We start from the raw sequence: 26,912 nt of genomic DNA on the forward strand, positions 1-26,912 counted from the left end.
GACAAAAAGAGAATATCTCTACAAGGTAATTTGTGCAGGAAGAAGAGGAAGAAGGAGAAGCCCCAGCAACAGGAGGAAGAGGAGGGGGAGGAGTGAGAGGAAGAGAAGGAGAATGGGAAGAAGAGGGAGAAGGTGATCGTTAATTGTATTCATGCAGTATGGAAGGATATAACCATGGTTATAACATTTTGATAGAGGAGTAAAATTGTTATTGTTTTTTTCCCAAGGGTTTTGGACATTCCACTTTAAGACAAAATAGTTCACAATTCACTAATGTGCAAAATGTAAGTGCAAATATATATATATATATATTTGGATAAATATATATCCAAAATAAGAATTACCAATAAAAAGTCGACCGCAAACCATCCTCTGGTTATGGTTTAGAAAAGGAAAATCTGGTCCCTAAAACAGTGTACATTATGTGTAAAAGCACAAACACCACATCCTTAGGTCTTTACCAACGTCTAGTTGGTGGAGCTCATCATTGGGATGGCCTTCCGAGAAATCAGGTGATGCTATCAGGTAGATTTCCCTCACAGAAAGGTGGTTCTCTTTAACAGCCCACACGGATGGAATTTTTGCATTCCAAAGTCAAATTGGGGCTGTCACTTCAGAAATCAGCAAGAAGTGGGCACTGCATACTTAAACTTCGTTCCCTCTTCCCAGAGTCCCTCTGCACATCAATGTCTGGGGGACCACATTCTTTCATCCCCACCAGGCAGGGAGCTTCAAATGAACCCAGAGTTCTGACTGGAGCCAGGAAGACTCTTGATAAGTAGAATATCCTGCTTGCCATTATCTATTTGAGTTGCAAGGTAATCCATTTTGGGTTGAAATCAAATTGTTTTAAGCTGAGCTGTTATTTTTATTGGTGTCCTTCCAGCCGGCCTTCCTTTTAAGTGCCGTCGTATTTCAAACAAGCTGATCTGAAGGAAAAGACAACTGCTGCCAGCGTGCATCGTCACAAGGGAACGAAGATGTGCAAGACCTATTTTAGGTTATTTCTTTATTTTTCAAGCATCAATAGAGGTATGAGATGTTCGTTTACTGCTGGGGGAAAATGAGCTGACTAGTCACTGAAGGGTCAGGAAGGATGTGTGATGATGGGAAAGAAAATCTAACACAGTCTTTAGTATTTGCTGCAAAATTATCATTTAAAGTTGAGGAAGGTAATATTTGAAATATACTATACATGTAAAAAAAAAAATCCTGAAAAGCGCAAATCTGAATCACCAGGTAACATGTATCATTGGTTCCTACTGCAATTTGATTATTTGGGAGCTTTGGCACATATATATACTTTAGCGTTAGCAGGAAAACTTCAAGGGAAAATCATTGCTTGTGATTTACCGAATTAAACCTGAGCCTTTTCACAGTAAAAGTTGAACACATTTAACTCTGATGCACTTCCCGTTTCAACAACAAATACCCATCACAATACCTAGGTGAGACAGGTGAGCTTTTTTATCCTGGGTTTCTTAGAAATGGTTAAGACAAATGGCCGAAGGCATCAAAAAAAAATAGTTGTGATTTGAGTTTAGAGTGTGTCCTCACACAGGACTAAGTTAACTCAAAAGCACAAAATTTAAGATATCTTTCGGCAACCAGGGCTATAGACACACAAAGAACTGATATAAGAATTTGCCCACTAATGCTATTTTCCTAGGCGGATTTACAGGAGCGGGGTCTCCTATCTGACCATACACAGAGCCGATTTAAAGAAGCTTATGCTTAAACAGCTCTCTTGCCTGAGTGAAAATTTCACTTCTGCCAAAAATAAAATCGGTGAGAACTTTTGATGGTTAGCAGAAGACAGCAGTGGTCTTTGAGGGGGTTGGTTTCTTGCTCTATTAGGACTGCTCTACAACAAATCCTTGAATGGGGCAGAACGATTTCCTGGAGAAAGGGTGGGAGCCCCGGGAAGCAGAAAGGTCAGGCTCGGGGCAGGGGCCTGGGGGGCGGTACAGTTTACAAAAGCTCATCCAAACTTGGAATGTGGTCTCAGATTTGGAAAGCAAAATGCTAAGATTTGCTGCTTTCATTTGTAGGGGTGGAGAAAGTAGAGCTCAACAAAATCTTGGCTGCTCTGGCTATGGCAGGCACTGTCATGCTAAGCAGGCAGAGAAACCCATTCAGATTGGGTGGGAGGGGGAGAAAGGGCTGTGTGGTTCGCACAGAAGGAGTGGCAGCCCCTCACCTCAGCCCCTCACAGGTGACTTCTGCAAGGAAGCTTCTTCAGGGCAGAGAGAGATCAGTTTTGAGCTGAAATCTGCAAATCTGATAGCCATTGACTCATCATTAAAAAGCTGAAGAACATGTAAGAGGCTCAGATGTTCAGAGAAGCTCTTCCTTTTGTTTTAAAAGAATGGGGCTCCAAGATCCACTCGGTGCTCTGCCTGCTTTGGGCACATCTTTATTAGGACCTGTACCAAAGCTTCTCTGCCTGTTCTCAGGCTTCTGGGAGATGCTGGCCAGACTGGGCATGTTTCTCAGGGTAGAGTGGGGCTCCTGATCTCAGCCTCTTCCCTGGCCTGACCCCTGGGAGGTGTGATGGGGGGCTACCTGGAAGGAGACCACCAATCCACCCTCAGGGCACAGGTGGGGCCAGCTGCAGGGTTAGGTCCAAGACCCTGAGCCCAAGACGGTCATAGGTGCTTGGTCCTCCTGTTTGGGTTTCAGAGAGGAGAGATGTTTTGGATCCTCCCTGGCAGCTCCTGCTCAGTAATCCCGGACGGAGGCCCGGCAGAGCAATGTCACTAACATAAATTGAGGACCCAGATGGCCACATGGGGACAAAACCCAAAGCCTGCCAAAGAACAAGCAGACTTCTTAGAAAACTGTTCAGCTGTGCCATGATGCTACCAGTTTCAGAACGCGGACTGTTATTTTCAGGAAGAACAATGTTTGTAAACACAGAACACATGGCTGGGGCAGAGACCCTCAGTTAGAACTGGAATCCTGGCCACTCAGGCTCTTGTGGGCTTTGTTTCTATTCTCAGAAACATTCCAAGTGTGTTCAGCATGCCATTCAAAGAGAACATGTAGAAAAGGCCAGTGAAAATCAGGTGAAGAGGGGAAGAGAGAAAAGAGTGTTTTGAATGTGGAATTTGATAACACAATTTTATGACCCAGACTTTGATGGCTGAAGGTCTTTTTCAGGGGTTGAACTCATTGCCTGTGTGATTTTGGAAGGGTAAAAACAAAACAAAACAAAAAGCTGTATTTAGCAGTGAGTGTTGGAAGATCCGGTGTTTTTATTTCAGTAATTAAACTCTTGATTAATAGCACACTGTAGCATAAAATGTTGACTTTTCAAAGCAGGTTTGAACTTCTACACAATCTGTTTTAACACTGGCATGCACACCTGTGTACATATATACTGATATGGTTATAAGTCATAATTTTAAAAATTTGATCAAACTACACTGTTAAAGGTATAACATGGTGAAAACATGGCTGTAACACCAACCAGGTGGCTTGTATTCCCTGGAAAGTCATTTAAAGCATTTTGAATTAGTGATAACTTTGTTATTTAAAGAAATTCTTCTAACTGTAGATATAGGCAGCTCTTTGGCCTGTGACTCCCTCATTTGCCTAATGGTGAGAATCACTGAGGTGCTTAGTAAGCATATTAATCTCCAGGGTGTAATCCAGTCCTTCTGAGTCTTAATCTCTAGAGGTAAAAGTAGGAATCTGTACAAATTCTTATGATCAAGTAAGTTCCACTCACCGCAGTAAAATGTTAAATGGGCTTTGGAAGTCGACTTGTTCTTAAGTGTGTGCAGGAGAATTTGTTCATTTGATCAATTTTAATTTTTTAAACTCTTTTATATAAAACACTCTTCTAATCATAGTTTTATGTTTAATGAAAAAAAGATATGTACTCTGTACGACCAAATGTAAGGGCTAGTTTCTTCTTGCCTGATTGAATGTGAAAGTGACAAAGTTCCTGACTAATAGTCATCAAGCAGTCCTTTTAATAATATGCTATTAAAGTTGTATATATTTTGAAAGAGTCAAAGCATCTAATGACTCAACTATCAAAGTAGTTGTTTTAGAAATCTCTATACCCTAGAAATAGAGGAACTTAGGTTTGTTATAAAACTTTCACCTGCAAAAACCTACTTGACCTTCAGCTATGGTGAAATGATGGATGAAAAATTAATTAGATGGGTTCATAAAAGAGTTGGTAGAAAAAGAGTGGCCTGGGAGCTCCTCGATGGTCAGCTACCAGCTACACTGCAGGAAGGGCCTGCTGTGGGAGCTTTACGGTTATCACCTCTGGGCCCCCCACAGCTCTGCAAAGGTGGGCACCACCACTTCCCCTCACAGATGGAAAGTCTGATGCTTCTAGAGGTCAAAACTTGCCCAGCACCATGTGGCTTGAAGTTGATTCCAGCATTCGTTCTCAGGCCTGTCTGGCAGTCTACACTCTCAATGACCTTGGAGCAGAACAACAGCCATATAGTAACTGCTTCTGACAGAATTCCCCTAAAATGAGCTCTTGGGAAGCACAGCAAGTATTGATTTCACATTGAAATAGGTCCTATTGGAAGTTTTCCTGCTAAACATAACACAACAGTATGTGGTATACTCTTTCGGCCTATGTGCATCATTAAAAATAAATTTCTACTTAAAAGCAATTATGAAAATCACAATCCTCTTAAAATGTATTAAATTGGTGTAAGTATGTACATCTCCTTCAACAAGAATTCTCTAGTTGTCCAAATAGTGTCTGCAGGTAAAGTTTTAAATTTATTAATTTAGAGAGAGAGAGCACGAGTGGGAGGGGTAGAAGGAGGAGAGAGTCTCAAGCAGACTTCATACTGAGTGTGGAGCTGGATGCGGGGCTGGGTCTCATGACCCTGAAATCATAACCTGAGCTGACACGAAGAGTTGGACGCTTAACGACTGAGCCACCCAGGCGCCCCGCCCCCTAGGTACATTTTTAAAACTCCATTCTATTTAACAAAAGCTTTTCATACTTGAAAGAACAAGAAATCCTAAAATCCAAAGGACTTTTCAAAGTTACTCTAAACTGAAAGGTACAAAATTCCATTAAGATAAACTTTTCAAGGGAATCAGTCATTTAACTGTACACTTCTGGAAGAGTATTTGCATATACTTGTGAATTGATTTTAAAAAGTTAAAAAAAAAAAAGGAGCATCTAGATTTAAAGTGTTTGGGATATGGGGACAGAAAGAACGTGACACAGATTCAAAGTGATAATCTCCAAGGTCTTTTCAATCTACTTCACCTGAGGGTGAAGAATTTTACTGCCAGTAAAAAGCTTTGATAAGTTGAGAAGATATTGCATAATTAGTCACAGAGTTAGCAATATTTGGCCCAGACATATACAGTATGACTTTAACTTCACATTGCATGATGTCCTGTAATTCTCTAAAATTCAAATTTTCAAGTGTTGGGAACCCAGAGGGATTCAAGGTGGATGAAGCTTGGCGATTTTTTCATAGTAATACTGTTTGCTTGGTCTCTCCAAAAGTATAACTGAAATAAATTCTACATACAATTGTACACTTTCATGTTTTTGTTATATTAAGCCTTCTCTCATGACAATCGTTAGAGAATTAAAACAAATTGGGCAATCGTTTTATTTTTAAATGATTATATTTCTGTAGTCACCAGTTTTGTCGATTTATTTTTCCAGGAGAAAAATCAACATTTAAAGGGTTCAAAAAGAAGCTAATAAAATTACTTGATTGTTTTTAGGAGACATTTACAAACTTTGCTCACTTCTTTTTTTGAGAGAGAGAGAAAATATCACAGGGAGGCAAAAACAACCAGCTCCACTCCCGCCCCCCTCTCCCAAAAACCCACAGGCTATAGATAAAATTATTCTAAGAATTAGTCTTATTTTTAATGCATAGAAAATAGCAAAATTATCATGCCAACATAAGGAATATATACTATAATTAAGAAGTGCCTAATTATCAAAACAATGATAGTCATGGTTAGATGCAACCTAGCAATCTTATATACGATGCAACTACCTATTGTATGATCATTCCTGTTACATATTACATTCGATCCTCATCAAATGAAGCTATGTATAAATGGCATCATGAAATAAACATTGAATATCACAATAGGGTCATATTCTGCTACTGCACGACCACGGCATGCAAGTACTATGCATTAGCTGTAAACAGTAAAGTGTCATTACCTTCCAGAAATCCAAAGAACATGAAAAGTACATGTATCGTACTAAACGCCAATTGTATTTAAATGACTTTCAGAGTGAACAAAGCTAATTGTATGAAACAGCTTTGGATCTCTGTCACTGCTTTCTACATATATCCTGTAGTCACAAGATATAGCCAAACAAGATCTGTTAATGCTACAGAGTTCTAGTGAACCGTTGTCAACACTAGGACACAAATGATTCTCCGTTCCAATGCAAAAGCTGTTTTAAATCATTTTTCCTTTCTGCCATAATTCAGATTTTTGAATCATTAAGAATACACTAAATGTGGACAACGATGCACTTATTTTTTAAACTGGAAACTTTCTCTCGTGACACCAATGTATTCATGTCAGGAATAAGAATACTGTAGCTCCTTGCCAACAAATGCTTTTCTCTACTTATATTCTAAGTGGATAGTTGGCAAGAAGGAACCTGGATTGAATTAAAACTTGGGGGGGGGTGTCACCTCTAAGATACTTTCCATATTTGTAAAAGGTAGATAAAATCTAGCAGCTAGGAGAGGAAGGCCAACAGAAGATGATCTGTTCTTACAGAAATGCAGATGGATCATTTAGGTCTGATCCAATGATTCCTAAGCAATTAAAAAAAATTACCACACTGGAGCTGAAGCTTGCACACTATAAAATAACTATTTCAGCTCTCTTCAGGTTTGGTATTGGAGGGTTTTTGGAAAGAGGGGAAAAATAGATTGCTGGGCAGGTTTTTCCATGCTCTATCAGCTCTGATAATGAGTTAGGCAGTTGGCGTGGACGACAGGAATGTCCTTTTCACTCAGAATTCTAATAAACCTCCTGTGAAGTTGCACATACCATCCATCCAAATGGACTCATTTTGGTCTGCGTTCCAGTTAGGTGGAAATAGTCACATTCTCAAACTGAGTGTGGACATGATATGGTCATGTGGAATATTTAAATACATTACCTATATCCTACTAAATCAAAATCTTGCTTTTACATTTACAGTGAGATAAAACAACATTTAAAGCCATTGCAATTTGTCCATTTCCTGTTCATATACAAGTGATTTAAGTTTGCTTATGAGGCAAAAACTGTACAATTCTCATCATTCAGGCATTATAAAATGTCTTTCTTTAAAGTCTTGGGATATAAACAGTTTGGTTTATATGAATTACATATTTTCCTTCTGCATTAAGAAACAATATACATCTTTTTCCAGAGTAATTTAATGTTATATATGATAAGCCTAAGAGAGTCGTAAAAACTGACTTTATCGCCCGTGACTGTCAATATCGTTACTTTCTTAAAAGTCACAAACGTTCTCTGGCCACTCGGGTCATTGCCCATTTGGAGGGAACTGTACTTGAGCCCTGGGACCATACAGAGATTTGCCTCCATAAAAACTGAGGCCATAGACCAGCCTCAATAGAAGTCATTTATAAAATCAAACATTTCAGAATATCCGGGAGAGTTTCTGTTTCTCAGACACAAGTTCCTTGACGTGTTGAGAGGTGATGTTTTCGATTTCGGACTCCTGAAGTCTTGTCTTTACTATCTGAAGGCTTCTGTTGTGAAATATCTATTAGGGCACTGGCGATTGCAAGGCCTGAAAGAAGAGGAAAAAATCATTCAAATATTTGGTTAGCCATTTCCAGGATACAGTGTCTTAGCACCGTATTTCTTATTGTTTGATATTTAGTCATCAAACATACAGCTGTTTACTAGAAGTTATCATGTAGCTTGTTATCATGTATCATGTAAAATGTTTCTCAACTGAGACATGATCTTCACACATGAAGAAGAACAAGGATCTAACAGTTAATTATCTGTCTGACCTTCGACAATCAAATTCAGTGTGTGACAAAAACATCACAACCAGCTTAGTTCCCACACCTTAGTTCCCACATCTGAATACAGGTTTGTTCTAGCTGTACACAGATTTTTCAGTGTTACTATTATTTTTGTAGAATACAAGCCAATGTATTAAGATTTTTCTAAAAATTTTGAGCAGTCTTAAAGAAAAATTGAGCCAATATTAATACATGATTATCAAGCAAAGTCCATGGTTTGCATTAATGTTCACTCTTTGTATTGTATATTTTATGGGTTTTGACAAATGCATAATGTCACATATTCAACATTAGAGTATCATACAGAGTAGTTTTGCTACTTTTAAAATCCCCTGTGCTTTACCAACTTATTCTTTTCCCGAGCCTCTGATAATGACTGATCGTTTTAAAAAGTCTCTAGTTTTGCCTTTTCCAGAATGTCATATAGTTGGAGACACATAGTTGGAATCATTGTAGATAGCCTTTTCAGATGGTCCTATTATTTTTTTAAAGATTTTATTTATTTATTCATGAGAGACACAGAGAGAGAGAAAGAAAGAGAGGCAGAGACACAGGCAGAGGGAGAAGCAGGCTCCCCGCAGGGAGCCTGACAGGGGACTCGATCCTGGGTCTCCAGGATCAGGCCTTGGGCTGAAGGCAGCGCTAAACCACTGAGCCACCTGGGCTGAGCCACCTGGGCTGCCCCAGATGGTCTTATTTTGCTTAATAATATGCCTTTAAGTTCCATCATATCTTTTTTGGTTCAATGGTTCATTTATATTTGTTGCTAAATAATATTCCATTGTATGGATATGCCACAGTTTGTTTATCCATTCCCCTATTAAATTTTCACTGCTTTTAATTTTTGGGAATTATAAACAAGGCGGTATAGACATACGTTTCCAATTCACAAACAGCTTTGAAGGAAACTATCTAACTGTCTTCCATAGGGGCTGTGCTATTTTGCATTCCCACTGGCAATGAATGAGAGCTTCTCATTCATTGTACCACATCTTTGTCAGTATTTGGTGTTGGTGTGTGGGATTTTAGCCATTTGAATAGGTATGTAACTATAGCTTATGGTTGTTTTAATTTGCAATTCCATAGTAACATATGATGTTAAGCATCTTTTTCATAAGCTTACTTGTCAGATGTGTATTTTTTGAGGTATCTGTTGAGATCTTTTGCCCATTTTTTAAAAAGATTTTATTTATTTATTCATGAGAGACACAGAAAGAGAGAGACAGAGACACAGGCAGAGGCAGAAGCAGGCTCCATGCAGGGAGCCCCATGTGGGACGTGATCCTGGAACTCCAGGATCATGCCCTGAGCAGAAGGCAGACGCTCAACTGCTGAGCCACCCAGGCATCCCCTTTTGCCCATTTTTAATTGAACTGTTTCTTTTCTTATTGTTGAGTTTTAAGAGACTTCATTTACATTTTAGATACCAGTCTCTTTCAGATCTGTGTTTTGCAAGTATTTTCTACAAATCTGTGGTCTGTCTTTTCATTCTCTTTTTTCCTCAAGTGTTTTTAAGAAGAAAACACCCAGGCACAGAGTTGTGTTATGTATAAGCAGACATGGAAGAAAGTTTGATATTTTTTAAACAGGAAAAAAACCTTGAGTATTAGCAGCAGCTATCAGCACAAAAGTGGATCTCTAGCTATCATAGGGAATTTAAAGAATACTATTTTGTTACATCATTTTGTCTACTGATTGACAAGAACATTAGTAAGATGTTCATAGATAGTCAAGACTTTTCTTAATTTGTACAAGCAATGGTCTAGCCAGATACTTTGGTGTATCATAAGCATACATGAATCATTTTAGTTTCTGTTCAGTCTCATGTAATTCTTGAGTAAAACAAAATGTGACAAGTCACCATGCTAAACCAAGAGACCAGTCTGCTTGCTTTAAGGAGGTCACTAAAGAACTTTTGGTTCATTTTCCCATCTCCTGGGTCTTGGAGACTTGAACTTGAAAGTTGAATCAAACCCTGAGCCCTGCAGACATCTCCTCAATGTGCTGCTCTTAAGAAGAAGCCTCACTTTTGGATCTTAAACTATGTAAGATACCATTGAATTATTTTACTCCTGTGGGTCAATTTAGGGTAAGACTTAAAGACGATCTGGCAAGAACAGAACTCGAAAGGCTTATGAACAGAAAGAAATACCAGTGGAAGGAAACAGATAGTGTAAGAGGAGGGTCAACCAGCCTAGGACAGCACTGCAGAAGTCAAGGGATGCCAGGGTTCAGGAGTCGGCCAAGAGCATCAAATGGGCCAGCAGTGAGGCTGAATGCAGAGACCATCAGATCTTTCTCAAAGAAGATTCAGCTGGCCTTTGAGTCATTTCCATACCTAACTGAGGAAGGAGATCTGAAAGTTAAGCAAGGAATGGGGTGAGAAAAAAATGTGGCAACATATATAAGTTCCATGTCTCAGCCATTTGGCCCTGGGAAGAGGTAAGTGAGCTGGTACACAGGGGAGGCAACAGGTCAGATGAGATATATGGGAATACATAGGATTATCTGAGTACATCTATTTTTTAAAGGAAAAAAGGAGTTTTATGTACATGTGAAAACAGAAGAGAAAGTATTTGTGGGAAGGAGAAATTAATGATGTGAGGGAGGAAAAGGATTAAAAAGTTAGAGTAATCACTGGCCAGGCTGATAATCTTAGATATTTACCTTTTAAGGATTCCTATTAAATAATCTGCTCTTTCAGGATACAGATAATTATTCTGAATTACTTAGAGATAATGCAAGTTCAAAGGTTCAAAGTTTAAATAAAAATTGCTTTCTTGGTCTTGGAAGAGCATATATGAACTCCTGAAGTGTCCAACATAGAAGTTTCAACCACTTATTCTGCTGTAGGAAGTAATTAGTTCATTATTTTCTTCAAAGGAGGGAGCTGAAGTACATGTTTAAAAAAAAAAAAAGACTTCACAGTACATGGTTGTGCTAACAAAAAGTTCAGTTCAGGCAGACTTTAAGTTTCCACAGATCTCTTGGCATACTTCTGTTATAATTCACAACCTTCTGTTATTTCATTCCTGGCACTCTCTTATCCAGAGACAGCCAAATGTGACAAAGAATATATGTCTCTTTTAATGCAGACAGAGACCACTTACACTAATTGCAATGATCACAGCATCTAAATATGAAATCATGTTATTCATTAAACTACTGCATGATCCAGTCCAAAGAAGCTCTGAAAAACCATGCTTTTCCATTTACCTGTGGCTGCAAATGTTGTTTTCCTTACAGAAGATATAAGGATTCAGGAGAGAAGCAAACACTTTGAGATGCCCAAACAGGAAGTTCCATGCTAATCAGAAACTGCCACTGTGCCTTTGTATTTCAGGGTTTTTGAAATCCAAAGCTTAATTAAAGTAGTGTCTCTCACAAATATCCTGGGTTCACTAGTGAATTTTAAGCTTGGAAACACATCCAGTTGAAAATAATAAGCCATAGACCATATTTCAGTCCTTAATTTATAAGTAAAATCACAAATCATGCTTATTTTTAATTTGACAAATTTTTGTTCTTTCTTATGGAAATGGAACTATCAGCTACACTTACAGATTCTGCATAAATGGCAATATGTACCTAGGAACCTTGGGTTCCTACAGGCAGTGATATTTGAGTGTCCCCCAGGTGTGCTCACAGAGGATGCTCCGAGGGCCACGTGCCCAGCACTCATCCTCTGGATGGGCCAAACGATGTTTTTGTTTAGATTTAAGCTTGGGTCCTTTACAGGACTACACAGCTGTGGCACACCATGAGTTGCTCCTTTTTACAATCTTGTAATTTAATTATGAACGGCATAATAATCATAATAACTGCATGTACGTTCATGTAAAATTGTGTAAGTTTTTATTACTATTTTTGCATTTCTTCATATTATACTATAGGGAGAACTCTAAAACAACAGCCCAGAAATTGCTAGTCCCCAGTCAATCTACAAGAAAGAGGCCCTGGACAGAAGAGTAAAAGGAGAAACCAGGTCCCAGTCTTCCCAAAGTGTCTAGTGTGTGGAAGACTCTTTTATTTTATTTTATTTTTTTATTTTTATTTATTTGTGATAGTCACAGAGAGAGGGAGAGAGGCAGAGACATAGGCAGAGGGAGAAGCAGGCTCCATGCACCGGGAGCCCGACATGGGATTCGATCCCGGGTCTCCAGGATCGCGCCCTGGGCCAAAGGCAGGCGCCAAACCGCTGCGCCACCCAGGGATCCCAGAAGACTCTTTTAAAAAGAAAGAGAGGATTGAGAAATTAAAATAGTTTCTATCCTTGCCCTTTAGTATACTTTATTGTAGGGAATCTTAATTGATAAAAAGAAAAGTTGTCAGTAGCTCTTTAAGAAAAACAGTATTATTCCCCTCTGCGTATAACATGTATATGCTGGTAAGAGACTATATAAATAGGAAACAGCCAGACCATGACATAAAAATAGAACTCTGGCCCACACCTGCAGCAACATGCTCAGGAAATCATCTCTATCTCCAATAACCAGAGTAGGAAGCCAGCCTGCATGTCAGGTTTGGGGGAGGTCAGGCTGCTATCTCTAGTAACAATCCAGGAAGTCAAACAATTGCCCCTGTAACAATGGGTCCCATCCAGTCAACGTGATTAATAACTGACAAAGTCCCTAATTTTTGTCCCTACTTCTAACTCAGGACCAACCAGAGAAAGGCAAATACGCACCCCTAACCAATCATATAGGGCACGCTGTTTCTAGTTAACCTGATTTTAGCTTTCCTGTGCCAGTGGCTTCCAATCAGGGCATACCTGAAGCCTTCTCTTTGTTCCACTATGTCCCACACATTTGTCTTTTTTTAAGTGTCTGGCAAACACAAACACACAATGATGGAGGACTCCATTGCTAGAATAAGTTCTGAATAAATAGCTTTCATGTTATTTGGTTGGTCTGGGTTTATTTTCACACTGGTAATGAAGAGATAAAGGTAGCTTGAGATCTTTCCCGGATTTTTTTTTAATGCATCAATAAAATAAAAACAACTTAAAAAAAAGTTATCCATATTGCCCTTTGAGGGACTTTCTCCTCCTTTAGATTTCCCTGGGAAATTTGTCCCCCAGGGAGACGTTTTCCGGTGACGACCCCACCCTCCTGGTGCCATTGGAGGAAGCACTTCCTGCCAATAGGATGCGGTGCAGTGGCACAGGCTGCCTGCAGTTTGAGTTCCATTAAAATCAGGTCACTCTAGAAGATCATTTTTCAAAACGTCACACAAATCATCTGATGAAATCCACTTATTGTGTTCTCTAGGCCTACCATAGTTCCTTGTTATCAAAGCAATACAATTAACTGGGGGAACAATTCATTATTTTAGACTGGTGGTCTAAAGGAATTTCATTTACCATGTCAAGATGATGCACAGACGCTGCAGGCTAGCAGAATTTACATCAAAATATGCCGGTAGATTCAATAAAAATGCTGGGGTTTAAATATTTATTATAAGCTTTACCTTTTTGCACTTTTAGTTCTTAAATACCAGACACTATGACATTTAGATTATTTAAATATGAATTATACACCTCAGAAGAAAGAAAGAACCATCTTCTGTTTCCTATTCCATTTGCCATGGCCTTGTGGTGTTTTCAACTATCCCCTGCTAACGTGGACAATCCCCAGTGGCTGCTCTGGATTACCCAGGGCAGGGAAGGCTGTGAAGGAAGCAGACCCCTTTGGGACCATGCAGTTTTCCTTCAGAACAGGGGCACAATTTAGTAGCTACTGGTTTGAATGCCAAGAGCCACCAAAGAGATTTAGTAATAAGTAGGAGATATACCAAAATCAGACTTTTACCCGGATTCTTAGAAAAAGACCTACTACTTCTTCCTAAAATTAAGAACTTTGGTTCTCAATGAACACGTGCAGACATGCCCTAAAAGAAAGCAACAGAAATGACTAACAGCTACATATTTAAATGATAAATATATCTTTTTAAACCACTAAATTTGCAATGAAAACCACCAAGGAGAAACATTAGGAGTTGAGTTATCTTTAGTAAAACTCTAGTTTTTCCTAATGGAAGTGAAATGGTATTAGTAGACTCCAGCAGTAACAATGTAATCATAAAATTACTGATGTGTGGGTTTTTTTACAATTATGCAGAACAATTAATAAGTACAGTAATAAAATACTGCACATCAAGTGAAATTGCCTTGGAAAGAACACTCTCACTTTATATACAAACATAGCACTTCCATTTTACATTTGAACAAAGCCTCCGAAAAGTCATTCATTTTGAAACGCTCTCCTCCCAAGTCTGTGTAAAAGCAGGCACCACTATATATTTTAATTTTCCAGGAAAACAGCTTCATTAGGCGTGAAAGGTTAATTGCAGGTTTAAGTGGAGCTCAGGGAACGGTGCAGGGTCTGCAGTGAATTACATAGTCTGCTTCAGGACGACTTGAATGAACGCTGTAAACTGTTTGCCCTGCTGAAATGTTTTACTACCTCATTTACTATCTGTCTTCTTTTACGGCTTGTATTTGTAGTTCTTCTAAACCTTTAATGGCTACAGTTTTATTTCACTGTAATCAGATTTAAATGGAAATACCATGCTGGGATGTTTAAATGTTTTCCCTCTGATTGTATACAGCTACATACTACTGATCAGAGTCCTGGCTATCCTTCACATGATTAAGAAAGTGACTTTGGGAAACTTTGGTGTTACATAGACTCTAGCTATTGTGCAGGCTTAATTTAGCATTCAGTCTGGCCACCCTTGCCAATACGCAACTAGGGCTGGATGCATAATTAGAAAATATGCATTTCCATTTTAATTTATCTGTTGGAAGGCCAGGGCAACTGAAGTCATTATTAGGCAAAACTCCAAAGGTTACATTGTTGAACCAAAATTGAAATACTTCAAATAGTGAAAACATTGGAATGACAAATGGACTAGTCATATTCGTCTGAGAGTTTAAAGAAATGTTTCCCTTCATCTACTCAAAACCAATGACAACTGCAGATGTCAGTGTTTAAATAAAAATGATAACTGTATTCTGGTTATACTATTTTGTTTGGCCTTTAACACATCATAACATTTTAAAGTTTGATTTAAAGACACACTGTATAAGCTTTATGAAATGTAACCCTACAGATGCCAACACAGATGCCACCTTGTATAACATTGCCAAGTACTCCCTAAATTGTATATGGACTGTTCTCTGATTGGTTAGAATGTGCTGAGTAAATCATGGTTATTACTGTCTCAAGGCATTGTTTAATGCAAATCCTCATGCTTTTTTAAAAAGTAAAGTTTCTTTTATATCTTACTAGTTCCAATTTTAATTACATGTAAAAAAATTGTGCTGATTCATTTAAAAACATATATATATATATATATATTTTATTTAGAGCCACAAACATGACAAGAATCAGCCTTGCAGCTCTTCCACATTGTTAAGTAAATTTCCAATTGAGAATTCCCTTATCCTAAGCTACCTGGGGAAATATTTTCTAGTATTCTCTTCTTTCAATTAAGGAAATCTAAAAAATGATAATTTTTATTTTAAGTCCCAATCACCTTTAAATTAATTAAAATGCTTACTGATCATTCATTGTAAAGATCAAACTGTGGCAATATTATAATCATATCTTATTTTTCATTTGGTAGAGACATTGTATTTTAGCATTTCCAGTACTAAAATGTCATTGATTGCTTTAAATTAAATGAGACTATATGTGAAAACATTTATAAAGTAAAATGTATTACACAAAGCTAATTAATAATTTTAATTAAAAAAATCAGCTACTACTACTACTAGTAAGAAATCACAATCAAATTATAAATGTCCAGAAAACTCCAAAATCCTAAGTATCAAGAAAGTGTCTGAAGAGCAAATCACTTCACTCAACTATTATTTCTTGAGTGTCTACTATATGTTCCAGGCACCACACTGAGTCCCTAAGAATTTAGCAATGAATCAGACAGATAAGACATAAAAAAATTCCATATTCCATGGAGCTTCCATTATACTAAATCAAGCTCTTGTATTATTTTGACCAAGTTATTGTGAAGATTAAATGTGAAGGGCTTAGGAAAGTGCCTGGCACCTAAGAGCTCAAATATGTCAATCATCACCATCACCACCATCATCATTATCACCATCACCATCATCAAAATGATGAAGTGAGAAGTTTGAAGTCAAGTAGGGAGCAGCTGACAAAACACTGGGCACTCAAAACTTTGCCTCTCTCCTTTAATGGCATTCATTCATTCATCCAAAAAACTAGTGTGCCTTTGTGAAACGCCAAATAAGGAACAAAATTGGATAGAAGGGTGAACTCAAAGACTTGCAGACAGCACCAATTTAGAACAACATTGTTAGTGAGTTGGTACTGTGTTCAGTCCTCAAATCAGAATTATTTTGATGACTTGGATAACAAAATTGAGAACTTGTTCATAGAAGTACAGATGACTTATATGTGTTGCCACTCATTAGAGAATATGAAAATAATTGAAAGTGGCAATGGCAAGATACAGAGATGACAACATTCAATAGAGAAAACATTGTTTATATTAAATTGCTTGTATTACTGGAAATACTACTAATAATGAACTTCTATACACTTTTTAGAGATAAAGTGCTTTTCCATTAATTATCTAGGTTATTTCTCAAGACTATTCTGCTATCTTTATCAGGGCTCTTTCCATCCTCCCTTCACTAATGGCCCAAATGAGTGATGAAATGACTGATCCAGGCTTACACAACTGGTTCTAGAGGTGGTACCTGAACCCAGGCTTCCAGATCCTTTGACTTGAACTCTGCTCACTTTTTATCATTAGAAGGAACTTGCTACTGTAGTACAAATGAGCAACACATGATTTTGAGCCAATGAGGGGGAAACCCCACAAAATTAAAAAAACTGGTAGAGGTATGAAATCAGTTAAGGTCAAAGGCACTGATTAAGGCTGATGGTAATAAAAACAATAACAATAATATTTTTTAAAAGCCCTATTCTATTAACATTGAGTGAATGCTTACTATATGCTGGGCATTGCCCTCAGCACTTGATGTGCATTGTTTTATCCATTTATGCAGATAGGAGTAGATGACAGCATGGGTTAAATGGATGAACATGTGTTGAGGGCAAATACAGCTAGCATGGTTGAGGTGGGCTGTTGTCAAAGAGCTGTTATTAAACAGCATTAAGCTAGGGCAAGAATATAAACACTCCTAGATTTGCTAATAAGTGCGCAGAGACAAATTCTATGAAGTAGGCCCAAGGCATGCGGGGAGAAAAAACAGTGGAAGCGAGAGCTCTGCGGTGGGTGTGGAGGTCAGAGATTCCTAGGGAAGGTGATTTCTGAGCTGAGGTTTGAAAGATGAGAAAGGGCCATTCAGGAGAAGAGTCAGCTTGTGTTCTGGTTAGAGAGAACTAAAACTTCAACCAAGGGCATCTGAAACTTCTGGACATTTGCTAGGGGTGGAGCACAGGTGTGAACAAGAGAACAGTGAGACAGAAGGAAGCAGAAGGGAGTCCATGAGACAACCCCAGGGGACCAAACCTGGAAAGAGATGTTTCATCTGCAAGCCAGAAACAGCCAGGGGATGATTTTAAGCAGTGGAGAGGCATAACCAGTTCTTTATTTCAAAGAGACACTCCTAGTGGTAGCTCGGATGGATGAGAGTTGGGGATAAGGCCAAGATAATTAAAACCAGATAAGAAAACGGCAATAAAGAGAGAGAAAAATGATGAACAGGAAAGATATTTTGGGAGAGATTAATACTGAAGATGAAAGATAGGGAGTAATCTAGAACAACTCCCAGCTTTCTGGCTTGCGTGGCTAAGCGCATACAAATGCTATTCGCTGATATGTGAAGGAGAAACAGAACAGCCAAGGAAGGTGGTGGATCATTTGTTCAGTTCTAGATGTCCTGAATTCGATGACCTGTGGGACATCTTAGTGGAGCCGTCTAGCCAGATATGCTGCTAAGAGGCTCGGGAATAAAGTCTAGCCCAGAGATACCCAGAATGTTTTGCGTGGATAGACTCTGAAGGCTTTGTAAGAGGTAGAGGTAAGTGATGCTAGCTGTTATAATAAAGTTAAAGCCTGAAATCTCAGTGGCTTAACATGTTAGATTGTCACTATGTAAAGTCCAAGATGGGCTTCCTGTTTGGTGTCAGGACACATGTGGAGGAAGGAGGAGGGAGTGAGTACAGCATCTGACCATGTAGTTACTCGGGGACCTGGGCTGACTGTGGTTCTGCCATTTTCAGCTGGGGTTTCCACGGTTGCCTTGGGCACTGACATTTGGTGGCAGGTGGGAAACGCAAGGGTAGAAAAGCTCATGACACTGCCCCACTGCCATTAGCAAGTACTGCTCTGCAGAAACAACTCTCAATTAAATGAGGGCGGTGCAAATCTTGGGGTGGATGAGGCTGTTCTTGGTAGAAAGAACAGAGTGAGAAGGAGAGAAGACCGAGAAGAGAGGACTGGCAATGGGGCGGGGGGAGCCCAGAAGAAGACAGAGCACCAGAGAGGTGGGAGAAAGGCAGAACCGAGATTGTCCACAGACTCTGTAAGAAGACTAGTCAGAGGCTAGTTCTAACCCGTGGATCCTGTTTCTGTTTGCAACAAATAGCCACAAAATTCCATGACAACTATAAGCCAGCTGAGTTTGTGGCTTCCAAGCATTTCTTGATCTGAAATTCAGAATGTCCCTTGAGAGATTTCTCTTGGAAGGAAGTGGAGTAGGTGGTTCCTAAGGTCACTCTGGCTCTCCAAATTTATGACTGCAGCTGCCTCTCTTCAGCAGGCCAGCAGCAAGGACCCAGATACCACTGCTGGCCTCCTCTCCTGTACACGCTCTCGGGTGGCAGCAGAGTAGGCTGTCGCAAGCATCACTGTGAAATCTGGGGATCAATAAGCTGAGTCCACAGACTTCCTTGCTAGAGATGTGCATTTGTTCTTGCTGGTTAAGGACTCTTCAAGGACTAGACATACTTCTACCAGAGTGAGAACCAAACCAGTAGTATTAGGTATGGTTTGTACTCACTGTCAGATGTGGGTTATATGATGCCAGTAACACTAATTGAGGATTGGCTCTAAGTTACATATCAGAGAAGTAGGAAGGGTGGACAGTGTCAAAGACAAGGCTGGGGTTAACCTTATATCTAGCAATCTCTGGACAACCGAATAGGTTTCTTTTTTTTTTTTAAGTTTAATTTTCTAACTCTTTATGTGATAATACAATTTTGTATTCTAACTCTGCCTACCCATGACTGGGAGCACTTTAAATATAAGAGCTATGTTTTTACTCACCTTTATATCTTAATGCTTAGTCCAAAACAGTGGGCAATAAATATTACTTGAATGAGGATTAAACGATGTATCATGACCCTTTGCGCTGCTAAGGAAGTAAATTCTGATTAGAAGTCTCAGTGTTGTTTTACCTTGAAGGTATTCAGAAATAGGGGCTGACTTCCTTATTTTCTCTAATCCCTGTACTTAGCTGTAAAAGAGACAGTGAGTGGAGCATGGGAATAATGCAGGACAGGGAGGGACCACCACAGCACCAGTGTACCTATAAATAATATCTTGTCCAAGAAGGTGACCCAGGGGACAGTCTCCTGCATGGTGCCACCCCTTAAGGCCTGAACATGCTTATGACCAGACAGTGAAAGCTACACTAGTGAGCATCTGGCTCAGTACCTTCGTCAACATTGTCTATAAACAGGTTTTAATATCTGTGGCTGTGTGTACAATATTGATGAAAAATTGAAACAGCTGCCACACTTGCTTGGCAGCGAAGCATTAGCAATTCAAGTCTCCCTAAATGTCTTTGGAGAGACTGAGAATTTTAAATCAACTCTGGAAGTTCCATCATAAGCTTCTTTCAGTTCCTGAATGAACCACTTCTCAAAAGGAAAAATCAGTTTGCCTTTCACGTTCTGATCTCTCTCTCTCTCTGGAGATTTGTGCAAAGTTAGGGCCAACACAAAAACACAAATAATTTTTTCGAGTTCAGATACCTATTTATAAGAAACTAGATTATAATTTTCAATCAAGGTTAAACAGTGTTGGGTGGTACTGTGAATCACTGTTCTCCATAGCATTTATATAAGAATACATGAGAGTACAGTAGACAGATTCAAAGCTTAAAATGCCACGTAGTACGTAGAGACCACAATGATTATTTAAAAACAAGCTAAAAAAGAATGAAGTTTAGTATTGCACAAGATGATATTTCTGCTCCCCTAAGTTGATACAATTTATGTCTTCTGTATAAAACTCTCAGATCATGGCAAAAATGGGAGGGAAAAAAAGCTAGATGAAATTATGCAAATCCTCACTTCTAGCCATTTAGATAAAATGGAAGCGAAAAATGCCATACCAAATCATGATTTTTCCATTAATATTATTATAAATTGCTTAAACCCTACCAAAAGTTATTACAGATAACTTAATGGCCAAAGGCATTTTAACAAAAACAGATGTATCTGTAACCAAATTGATCATTGATAAATCTCCTTTGCTGAAGGAAAAGGCAATATAGTTGGACTGTGTTTTTCCCAAAACAGACTCCAAACCATCCCTCTGATGTTTGCTAAGTGATCCAAGACCCCAGATAGTATACACTTTCTCCAGTAATTCAAAACAGGGACTTCGGGGAAGTAGTTTGTTTAAATGACCTCCTTTAATCTAACAGAAAATAGTATAAAAGAAACCTTCTTCATTCTCTGAAGCAATTTTGAGAATCTGACTGAGCATGTCCCATAAATGCTGACCCTTCTGAGTGAAAAAAGTGCCATTTTGCCCCATTTTGCCTTTGGAAACCATCAAAGTGTCCTCTGAGCTACTGTAAATTGAGAAGTGTCATAAAGAGTCAGCACTAGTGGGAATCTTTCAAACTCTACAGGCAGGTAAATCATAGAGGGAACAGACTTCAGAATGATCTGGAACTTTCTGACATTATATCCGGGGGGGATAAACATTTTCCTGCATTCATTCCAAGGTATCTGCAAACACAAAAAGAATTCCCATACATTGTTCTACAATCCTTGACCATAGTTTCACAAATGACTTGCCATACGTATTTATAGAAGGGATATCTTGCTAATCATAGGTTCCTGACAGAGTGACAATGAAATGGGTTAAGAGATGGATGGAGACAGAAATTCTTATTCATACACGTATTATAGAAGTCCCACTGGAGAATCAGAATGTCATTTGTGGGGAGAGATGGAATACTTTGCCTTCTTTATTAGGCATATTCACTTTGGATTTTATCTACCTACTTTCAGTAAGTGCCTTAGCTGGCAGGAAGATGAAAAAACTTGCTTTCAGGTCAATAAAGGAAATCTCTTATGATCAATGGTTGATTAGAGCAGGATCTTCTGAGCAGCAGGCTCTGGGCTGCATTCTGTAAAGGGTTTTCAAATTAGTCTTACTCTGAGGTCTGGGCAAGGGGCCAGTTCACCATCCAGCTGCCGCTGACTTTCAGCCCAATGGTTGATGAGTTCCCATAATTAGAGGAAAAGTTTTTTTTTTTTTTAATAAAGAAAAGAAACTTACATTTTAGAGGAATTAAATCTAAGAAAGTATAGAAGTACAGCAGAAGTATGGTACTATAAAGTTTTAAATATATATTTATTTCAAGACACATAGATCAATGCACTAGGAGAGAGAGCCCAGAAATAAACCCATGCATGTATAGTCAATTAATCTATGACAAAGGCAGCAAGAATATACAATGGGAAAAGACAGCCTCTTCAATAAACAGCATTGGGAAAACTGCACAGCTACATGCAAAAATGAAAGTGGACCACTTTCTTACACCATACACAAAAATAAACTCAAAACGGATTAAAGATCTGAACGTGGAGACCTGAAGCCATAAAACTCCTAAAAGAAAACATAGGCAGTGATCTCTTGGGCATTGGCCTCAGTAACATATCTATGGATATGTCTCCTCAGGCAAGGGGAATAAAAACAAAAATCAACTATTGGGACTACGCCAAAATGAAAAGGTTTTACATAGCAAAGGAAACCATCAACAAAACAAAAAGGTAACCTACTGAATGGAAGAAGATGTTTGCAAATGATATATCTGATACTGGGCTAATATCTAAAATACATAAAGAACTTCTACAGGTCAGCACCAAAAACAACAAAAACATAATCTGATTTAAAAATGGGCAAAGGACATGAATAGACATTTTCCCAAAGCAGACATACAGGTGGCAAACAGACACATGAGAAGATGCTCAACATTACTCATAATCAGGGAAATGCAAACCAAAAACCACAAAGAGATACTACCTCACACCAGTCAGAATGCTAGTATCAAAGAGACAAGAAACAACAAATGTTGGTGAGGATATAGAGAAAAGGGAGCCCTTGTGCACTCTTGGTAAGAAGGTAAATTGGAAAACAGTATGGGGGTTCCTCAAAAAATTAAAAATAGAAATACCATATGGCCCAACAATCTCAATTTTGGGGTATTTTCCAAAGGAAAAGAAAACACTAACCCCCAAAGATATAAGCTCCCCTATGTTTATTGCAGTATTATTTACAATACCCAAGATATGTAAAAACCTAAGTACCCATTGATAAATGAATGGATAAAGATGATGTGAAACTATATATTGGAATATTGGAATATAATGGAATATTACTGAGCCATAAAAAATGAGCTCTTGCCACTTGTGACAAGATGGATGGACCTCAATGGTAATACATTAAGTTGAAATAAATCAGAAAAAGAAAGACAAATGCCATATGATTTCACTTACATGTGGAATCTGAAAAAACAAAACAAATACCAGAAATGCACTCATAAAGACAGAAATCAAACAGGTGGTTGCCAGAGGGGAAGGGAATGGGGGAGGCGTAAAGTAGATGGAGATTAAGAGGTACAATATTCCAGTTGTAAAATAAATAAGACACAAGGATGAAAAAGATAGCATAGAGAATATAGTAAATACTGTAATAATGTATAGTGACAGACGGTAACCACACTTATTGTGGTGAGCGCTGAGTAATATACAGAATTGTCAAATCACTATGTTGTACACCTGAACCATATAATATTGCATACCAACTACACTTCAATAATAGAAATTTTAAAAATATTCACACATGCATGCAAAAAAGTACATATATTTCATCAGAGAAATTTTAAAAATATTCACACATGCATGCAAAAAAGTACATATATTTCATCAGATTTTGTTTTATATTCCTTACTCTAAACCCTCACTTATTAAAGTTGGAGAATGCAAACAGTAATTTTTATTTAATTTTATTTATTTATTTTTTTTTAGTAACTTTTATTTTAAAAGGTACTTAAGACTTGCCAGTAAAGGATGTAAAGAAGATCTTGAAAGGACAAACTATAAATGATTTATTTATAATTAAGCACATTGAGTCTCCCTTGCTTTTACAATTTTTATTATTTTTTTGTAAAAGACTACCATTTAAACACATTTGGACAAAGATTGTAATAATCAGAACAAATGCACGTGCCCTATGAATAACTGCAGAATTTAATGGATTATATTTCATTCCCATTTCACTTTCCAGAGTTGCAAACAGCAAACCAGCTGTTTTTATTTCTTTGGTCAAGTACTAATTGAGAGAAAAGAAGGTAGAACTAAAGTACTGACCTTGAGTCAATAAGCCACAATGCCAAAGGGCCACCCACTATTTATAGAAAGGTAGGATAATCTGCAAAAGATAGTTAGTGTACAAAATAGCAGATTCTATGGCTCAAGGACTAGATGTCTGAAGTCCATCAGCATTACTCCCAGCTGCATATATATTCTTTGAAGGGGATTATAAACAGTGTTTTCTGTAAAAAATATTGAGTGAACTGTCTTAGACAAAATATGGCTATCTTTGTACAGAAGTACTTGTATGGCCAGAACTGACACAGCTGAATCAAAGAGTTAACCAATTATACCCCAAATTTAATTTTAATTCAAATAAAAGCAACAATTAAATTGTAGGTGGCCAAACTGCCTGGTTGTCATGACATGTCCAGATGATGTCTTGAATTTTATGATCCAACAGGCAGAGTTGATACACTCCAATAGTGAACATAGCCTGTATTTAGATGTGCAATTAAACACGCAGAAGCATCTTAGGAGCAAAAGTCTGATATATATCTCTAGAACTACTGTGGGATGAAATAAATTTTTCAGTCATTTCAGCTAATTTGGGAAAAGACTGGTTTAGAAGAAGGAAACAGGGTGCAGGATGCCACCTGAAGATAATTTTAAAATATGGAGCACTGGTATCAAATTGTAAATTGGACATAGTTAATCAACCCCAGCTACATCCCTTGAATCCAGGTATATGATGAGATACTTCCCTAACTGCTTAAAATCACCAATATTTTAATATGAAAGGATCTATACCGCATTCTCTGAAAGGATTTTAGAAACTACACCACAAACTTCACAAGATGCTCTCTCACAGATTACTTAACCTTTCTCAAACATTTATATTAGACTGACATTTGAAAAGAGAAAAAAATATATTTTTATATACAAAAGCAGTCCGTTCAACTTTCCATCTTTAACATATTGACATGTGTTTTGTTCTAGTATTAACTCAAAATTAGCTTTGAGATAAAAGTTCATATTAATTATCCCATAATGTAGTGTAATCACTGCTGACATTTTGAAAGATGTTAAGGCAGCTCAGATATACTTAAAAAGTGGGTGAAGATTTTACATGTGTTCATCAGAGGAAGCCCATGGTGCTCTTCCATAAGTTCATTTTCTCTTAAAGTAAAACCCAACAGAGACGACTATTGCAAGCAGGATAAAGTAATTGATGGTCTGACCTACTCAAGCACGGTGGACTCCTTCATACTTGGTACTTCTCTGGTTCCTAGATGATGAGCCAAAAAGATTTTGGACCTATTTCAGCTTTAGTCTCATTGTTTTATCGATTCTTATGACTTTAGTGTAACATAAAAATAAGATAGAATGTATCAAAGATTCATGTTTTAGATTTCTCTTTCTCAGTTTAAATGATTAGTCCCGAAATTAGTGAGCATTAAATCTAATCTAGCACTGCCTTTTGAATTTAGTAAATGTTGCAAACTTTAATATTAAAAAAAAAAACAGGTACTTTTATTATTACACAAAAAATTCCTGAATCCCAGTATGAAATATATGGAATCACACTTAGCATTAACAAAATTTTCCTTTTTAAAGATGTGAGCATAAATTAGCCACTATAGGGGCTATTCAGTCATTGCAGGCTTATTCAGGTTTATTCAGTCATTACAAAAGTTGAAATTTCTCCTTGTTGACCTGAGTGAAAATCAAGCACAAATGCAGTTATAATACAAACGTAAAGGAAAATATTGACTTTGATTTTCTCATGTTCTTCAGAGAAGGATTCTATAAAATGGGTTAGTTACATCAAAGAACACAAGGATTCAATGAGTTTGATAATGCCTTTGCTTCTTATACTCCTATTGAAGTGAATTTAGACATTGTTATGAGTATGAAAGAATCAAGCTTACAGGACATATTTCTAAAATCATTCTTAAAATCTGATCCTTCCAATGAAGATGCTTTACACACACACACACATACATACACCACACACACACACACACACACACACACACACACACATTATGGAGTTTCAGATTAAGTCCTAAGAACCAACAAATTGCAAAATATTCTATTAAATTTATCCTGGTACTTACTATATTGCCCATAGGAACATAAGCAAAATACTCCCTTATTTTTTTAAGCTGTTTTACTTCTGGTTTTGATGAGAATTTCAAAGGAAAAAAGGTAAGACAGTGATCATCAGAAACTGAATTTGGTGCCCTTGGTTTGGGATAATTAACTAATCAATAGACAATTCTCCTTCTTAGGGACACATAGGACCAGACATTTATTAAGGAACTTTTCAGAGTTTCATACAAGGTAATTAATACAGGCTTCAATATAGAAAATTACTTTTTAATGACTTTCTGTTCAAGTTACATGAATTTTATGTAAGGAAAGGCTTATGAAGTCTAAGATTTTCTTTCCACCCAAGTTATTAAAATTTGTATTTGAATATAGTTCCTTTCATTAACATTAAATCAGTTAGCTTTAATTTATGAAAAAGGACTGCTAAGTTTTACAATAGTTTGCACGGCTTTAATTTGCATTCATGAAAAAACACAATAAATTAATTTGCTACTTGGAAAGAATTTGACAAATGCATTAATCATGAAGAAACTGAATTCGGTTTTCTTTACTCTTTCTCACAAAGATAGATATAAGATAAGAGACTACCGATTTAACCTCCTTTCAGCAAAATGAGATGTCATGATAATAATGGGGATATTCAGAGAACCAGAAAATTTTAGAGCTAGACGGAATCTTAGAAATTTCCCAGTTTAATACATGGGGAAAAAATAATTCAGTATCACAAACTGTCCAGGGGGCAGAGTAGTGAAGGGGATTATTTCATTTTCTCCATTGGAAAACACCGAAAAGTTAGAATTATTAAGGACTAATTTGGTGTTTAAATAACTTTGGTTCCTCCTGAACCCTGCTGCTTCTTGTTCCTGCCATTTGAGACTATAGTTTGAGCTCGAAGATGATGCTGAATCATAACATGAAACACTTAGTGCAGAATTTAGATTTTTAAGCAATAGCATGAAAATAGCACTCAAACTGTTCCTGACACCTACATTGTGCATTGATATTTTTGACAAGTCAATGAAATACTGTCAAATACATTTACAAGTTTATATCACTGTGAAAAGGTTTGGATAAAGAAACATTCAACAGCAGAATACTGTGTTGCAAATATTTCTCTAATTTTGCTATTTATCTTTCTACTTTGTTTTACTTATTCTCTTAGCATAAAACTTGCTTTCATATGTAGTTC

General features: G+C 37.6%; 1 protein-coding gene across 1 annotated transcript in view; it reads right to left on the reverse strand.

The window, feature by feature from the left end:
• Window positions 1–5,612: 5,612 nt before the first annotated feature.
• Window positions 5,613–26,912, reverse strand: part of ATRNL1 (attractin like 1) — a 784,866-nt gene continuing 763,566 nt past the window's right edge. Inside the window, exon 29 of the mRNA XM_072805187.1 lies at window positions 5,613–7,792. Coding sequence (XP_072661288.1) covers window positions 7,668–7,792 — 125 coding nt within the window. The 3' untranslated portion in view covers window positions 5,613–7,667. The remainder of the gene's footprint in view (window positions 7,793–26,912) is intronic.

The sequence above is a fragment of the Canis lupus genome, chromosome 29, assembly GCF_048164855.1.
Source record: "Canis lupus baileyi chromosome 29, mCanLup2.hap1, whole genome shotgun sequence".
Taxonomy (NCBI): domain Eukaryota; kingdom Metazoa; phylum Chordata; class Mammalia; order Carnivora; family Canidae; genus Canis; species Canis lupus.